This window comes from Ranitomeya imitator, chromosome 5 (assembly GCF_032444005.1).
Source record: "Ranitomeya imitator isolate aRanImi1 chromosome 5, aRanImi1.pri, whole genome shotgun sequence".
NCBI classification, from domain to species: Eukaryota; Metazoa; Chordata; class Amphibia; order Anura; family Dendrobatidae; genus Ranitomeya; species Ranitomeya imitator.
The window spans coordinates 62,457,331-62,463,681 of NC_091286.1; the positions used below are offsets into that span (position 1 = coordinate 62,457,331).

Here is a 6,351-nt window from a genome sequence, read left to right on the forward strand (position 1 = left end):
AACGAATACAGCGGCGACTACGGTGGTCTCTATGCGCCCACCACAAAAATCACAGAAGACATCACCAATATACCGGTACCTGCATCCAGCAGAAATATTAGACCCAGTCCACACACTCCTAAAAAAATTATAGTGAGAGTCTCCAAACCTGTGATCAGAACAGTGGAAAACATATTTGAATCTCGAGCTTCAGAAGAGGCAAGAGAAGAAAAAATATCCTCGGTGACAATGTGGGTGCTCCTGGCACTGGGGGTGCTCGCCCTTTGTATCGGCTTGTGCCTGTTTTACTATAAAGTCTTGTACAAGCGGCAGAAAGACAAAAGCACAGAGGATGACACCGCGGAGCCGGATACACAGGATGACACCGCGGAGCCGGATACACAGGATGACACCGCGGAGCCGGATACACAGGATGACACCGCGGAGCCGGATACAAAGTCTGAACAAGCGCCGAACTGAAATATCATGATGGAGCGTGCCGGGTATTACATTATCAATAAAAGTCAGGGATCAATAGCCGCAGCCTCCAGTTATTGTCTATTGTGAAAAATGCTGCAATGCAACAATGGTTTCCCAAATAGAATTTACTCTTATCAAATGACAAAATGCAAATGAATGGGCAAAAGATAAATCTATATCAAATCAATATGTGGTGAGCGCCCTCTGCCTTCAGAACAGCAGCAGATCTAGGTACACTTGTAGTCACACACAGATTTTGCAGTAACTCAGCAGGGAGGTTGTTCCAAACATCTTGGAGAACCAACCACACATCCTCTGCAAGCGTTTTTCAAGCGTTTTTAGCTTGCAGAATGCCTGCGTTTTCCAAGCGATTTGAAGCATTGCTTGGAAAAGTGATTGACAGGTTGGTCACACAAGCATAGCGCTTGACAACTGTGACCAACATTTTACTATTGATGCTGCCTATGCAGCATCAATAGTAAAAGATAGAATGTTAATAATAAAAAAAATATATATATTGTTATTCTCACCTTCCGCGGTACGTTCCGTTCCCAAGGATGCTTTGCGTGAAGGACCTTTGTGTCCCGCGACGTCATCTCAGGTGATTCGCACAATGCATCCCTGGGAACGGAAACCGCCGCGTGCACCACTGAGAGCCGGGAGGACACCGAGGGCCATGGGAAGGTAAGTATATCCATATTTTTTATTTTAATTCTTTTTTTTTTTGTACAGGAATATGGATCCCAGGGCCTGCAGACCCAGGTACCATCCGCACATGAAGCGCTCACTTTACGCATGGTGGGCATAGCAACATGCCTAAAGTGAGCGTTTCAATGCAATCCTGTGGTGGCAGAATCTCCACGATTCCGCAGAAATAATGAACATGCTGCGGATTTTACCGCTATGTGATTTCACAGTGGGGAAAAGCGCAGCATGGGCACAGCAACTGCGGAATCCCATAGGATTACAGCATGGGAATGCGGTTTTTAAGCGTTTCAGCTGCGGCAAAAACGTGGCGGAAATGCATAAAAAACGCAACGTGGGCAAAGAGCCTTAAAGGGATGGTCCAAAAGCAAATTAATTCTGCTCCTAACTCCCCATCTACTAAATACAATAATCTAAGCTATTTTCTAATATACTTGTTTTTAAAATTCCCCACCTCTCCCCAACTACACTCACAGATGTATTTTTTCTATTTCCTGTTTGATGACAATTCGCTTGAGTATCCAAAGTGCATGCTGGGATATTCAAACAAAGCGGCATCAGGAGGCAGAGGCTGCGGTCACAGTCACAGGCCCTGCCCCCACCTAAAACAAAGCATCATCAGAGACCCTTGTTTCAGGGACTGTGCTGACCCTGTGCAGAGCCCCATCCCTGTGGTGTGTGTCCCCCCTATAACCCTCCTGTGCGCAGGGGAGATGCTGCAGGGACAGCGCTGTACACAGGAGGGGGGACGTCGCAGGGACAGCGCTGTACACAGGAGGGGGGACGTCGCAGGGACAGCGCTGTACACAGGAGGGGGGACGTCGCAGGGACAGCGCTGTACACAGGAGGGGGGACGTCGCAGGGACAGCGCTGTACACAGGAGGGGGGACGTCGCAGGGACAGCGCTGTACACAGGAGGGGGGATGTCGCAGGGACAGCGCTGTACACAGGAGGGGGGATGTCGCAGGGACAGCGCTGTACACAGGAGGGGGGATGTCGCAGGGACAGCGCCATGTACGTGGGGGACGCCGCAGAGACAGTGCTGTGCACAGGGATGGGGGGACGCCGAAGGGGCAGTGCTATGCACAGAGGGAAGGACGGATGCCGCAAGACAGTCCTGTGCATGGGGCGGGGGGGATGCCACAGGGACAGCGCTGTGTGCAGGGAGGGGCGCTGCAGGGATAGCTCTGTGCACGGTGGGGGGAGGACGGACACCGCAAGTACAGGGCCGTGCGGACGCCACAGGTACAGTGCTGCGCACAGGAGAGGGGGGACGACGCAGGTACAGCGCCGCGCACACAGGGGGAGGGGACACCAAAGGGACAGCACAGCCCATGAAGAAAGGGTCACCGATGATGCTTTGTTTCAGGAAGGAGGGAGGGTCTGTGACTGACTGCAGCCTCTGCCCCTGATGACACGGAGTATCCCAGCATGCACAAGGATTCTCAAACGAATCATCATCATACAGGCGGTAGAGAAAAATATGCACAAGCTGGTAGGTAATGGAGTCGGGGAACAGAAGGGAATTTTAAAAGCAAATATATTAGAAAACTAGTTGGCCCGTGCGAAATTTTTGCACATTGGTTGTCAGGGGCACAGGCAATTTCAGGAAAATCAAGCTGGTCAAATGTAAATGTATGAACACAGTGAGGTATGTGTGTCCCTGACTAATATATATATATATATATATATATATATATATATATATATATATATATATATATATATATATATATATATATATATATATATATATATATATATATATATATATATATATATATATATATATATATATATATATATAATTTATTTATTTTTTTTCACGAATATTTGAGCCCATAGATCCATTATATGTCCATTTTGCAAACCGGCGAGAAAATCTCATAATACAAATGTCATACGAATGCTTACATGTGAGAAAATCGCATCCTCGCACTGCACGCGGATGACATACGGATCACTGTTCAGGGAACATTTCTGCAATTCTCATCCATGTAAAACGGACCGATTTTTTTAAACGTTGTGTGTGACTCCAGCCTAAAGGAGATCCCCTAACATTAAACATAATGGTATTTTACTTACTGATCAGAAGGGGTCTGATTGTCAGGACCTTGCAAAAGAACAGGGGCAGCGGCATTTTTTTCCCCTCCACAGCAGCACTGCCATCTATCTGCAGTGTAGAGAAGTGCAACACAGCCCTATGTATGTGAAGGGAGCAGCTCCCTGTACAGCAGTGCCACTTTGACAGTAAAAATGATGGAGAATTGACCCCATAACTGAGCGTATTTACACCACTGTATAATAATTGGGAATATCCCTTTACCCCCAAGGGTGGTTTGCACGTTAATGACCGGGCCAATTTTTACAATTCTGACCACTGTCCCTTTATGAGGTTATAACTCTGGAACGCTTCAACGGATCCTGATGATTCTGACACTGTTTTCTCGTGACATATTGTACTTAATGACAGTGGTAAAATTTCTTTGATAGTACCTGCGTTTATTTGTGAAAAAAACTGAAATTTGGCAAAAATTTTGAAAATTTCAAAATTTTCCAACTTTGAATTTTTATGCAATTAAATCACAGAGATTTGTCACACAAAATACTTAATAAACAACATTTCCCACATGTCTACTTTACATCAGCACAATTTTGGAACCAAAATTTTTTTTTGTTAGGGAGTTATAAGGGTTAAAAGTTGACCAGCAATTTCTCATTTTTACAACACCATTTTTTTTTTAGGGACCACATCTCATTTGAAGTCATTTTGAGGGGTCTATATGATAGAAAATACCCAAGTGTGACACCATTCTAAAGACTGCACCCCTCAAGGTGCTCAAAACCACATTCAAGAAGTTTATTAACCCTTCTGGTGCTTCACAGGAATTTTTGGAATGTTTAAATAAAAATGAACATTTAACTTTTTTTCACAAAAAATTTACTTCAGCTCCAATTTGTTTGGGTAACAGGAGAAAATGGACCCCAAAAGTTGTTGTACAATTTGTAATGAGTACGCCGATACCCCATATGTGGGGGTAAACCACAGTTTGGGCGCACGACAGAGCTCGGAAGGGAAGGAGCGCCATTTGACTTTTCAATGCAAAATTGACAGGAATTGAGATGGGACGCCATGTTGCGTTTGGAGAGCCACTGATGTGCCTAGACATTGAAACCCCCCACAAGTGACACCATTTTGGAAAGTAGACCCCCTAAGGAACTTATCTAGAGGTGTGTTGAGCACTTTGACCCACCAAGTGCTTCACAGAAGTTTATAATGCAGAACCGTAAAAATAAAACAAAATTTTTTTCCCACAAAAAAATTTTTAGCCCCCAGTTTTGTATTTTCCTGAGGGTAACATAAGAAATTGGACCCCAAAAGTTGTTGTCCAATTTGTCCTGAGTGCGCTGATACCCCATATGTGGGGGGGGAACCACCGTTTGGAAGGGAAGGAGCGCCATTTGGAATGCAGACTTAGATGGATTGGTCTGCAGGCGTCACATTGCGTTTGCAGAGCCCCTGATGTACCTAAACAGTGGAAACCCCCCAATTATAACTGAAACCCTAATGCAAACACACCCCTAACCCCAACGGTAACCCTAACCACACCTCTAACCCTGACACACCCCTAACCCTAATCCCAACCCTATTCCCAACTGTAAATGTAATCCAAACCCTAACCCTAACTTTAGCCCCAACCCAAACCCTAGCCCTAGCCCTAATGGGAAAATGGAAATAAATACATTTTTTTATTTTTTCCCTAACTAAGGGGGTGATGAAGGGGGTTTGATTTACTTTTATAGCGGATTTTTATGATTGGCAGCCATCACACACTGAAAGACGCCTTTTATTGCAAAAAATATTTTTTGCGTCTCCACATTTTGAGAGCTATAATTTTTCCATATTTTGGTCCACAGAGTCATGTGAGGTCTTGTTTTTTGCGGGACGAGTTGACGTTTTTATTGGTAACGTTTTCTGGCACGTGACATTTTTTGATCGCTTTTTATTCCGAATGACCAAAAACCAGCTATTCATGAATTTCTTTTGGGGGGGGCGTTTATACCGTTCCGCGTTTGGTAAAATTGATAAAGCAGTTTTATTCTTCGGGTCAGTACGATTACAGCGACACCTCATTTATATCATTTTTTTTATGTTTTGGCGCTTTTATACGATAAAAACGATTTTATAGAAAAAAATAATTATTTTTGCATCGCTTTATTCTCAGGACTATAACTTTTTTATTTTTTCGCTGATGATGCTGTGTGGCGGCTCGTTTCTTGCGGGACAAGATGACGTTTTCAGCGGTACCATGGTTATTTATATCTGTCTTTTTGATCGCGTGTTATTCCACTTTTTGTTCGTGGGATGATAATAAAGCGTTGTTTTTTGCCTCGTTTTTTTTAAATAATAGAGAAGGATGGCTTAGATAACGGGACTAAATAGATACAGTTAGGAGCTACAGTACTTCGCCTTTGGACCATCCCTTCATCACCTCAGACCAAGGCTCACAGAGCACACTGACACTGGAGGAGCCGGCACACTGACACTGCAGACAGGGGTTCATGGAGGCTTCTGTGACATTCCGGAATATTCCTGCCACCGCTGCCCCATCTCCTCCATTATCAGCAGTGATCACATCATCATTAGTGTGGTCTCCTCCATGGTGACAGTTAGTGGTTACCATGACAACGTGTACACACAGGGCACAGTCCTGACAACCGAGCACTGTTCACACTGCACATAATGCTAGCTGCGGATCCGTGCGGCCTCCGCCCCCTGTGCCGGTACCGACCTCCCGGAGGAGCGTGGCCTCCCCGTGCTGGATCTCATAGATCTGCAGGATTCCGCTCCCTCTCGCTAGATTCCCCAGACACACGAACTTGGCGCTGCAGGGGATCCATTTGCAATCGAACAAGGTGTAATTCACCGACTTCTGGACGTGAGCGATAATCTGCGGCTTCTCCAGCGGCGACGACATCCCTGCAACCCAACAAGTCCGGGTGCTCGTCCGCAGCGCTGACACTCGGTGACCAAACACAGGAGCTCCTCCCACACCGGCACTCAGGGCTGCCCCTCTCCTGCCTGCTCGAAATTATCCAATACAAACGCCACATTTTCCTATACAGTCCTTTTTAAAAATGAATAACGTGTTATAAAAATAAAATGACTGTGCTGACACTGAAATG

General features: G+C 45.3%; 1 protein-coding gene across 2 annotated transcripts in view; it reads right to left on the minus strand.

Moving 5' to 3' along the window:
* Positions 1-6,220, minus strand: part of DNAAF10 (dynein axonemal assembly factor 10) — a 30,382-nt gene extending 24,162 nt beyond the window's left edge. For both annotated transcript variants that reach the window (XM_069768731.1, XM_069768732.1), the window contains exon 1: positions 5,958-6,220. In XM_069768731.1, the coding sequence (XP_069624832.1) occupies positions 5,958-6,143 (186 nt within the window). In that variant the 5' untranslated portion in view covers positions 6,144-6,220. The remainder of the gene's footprint in view (positions 1-5,957) is intronic.
* Positions 6,221-6,351: the final 131 nt, after the last annotated feature.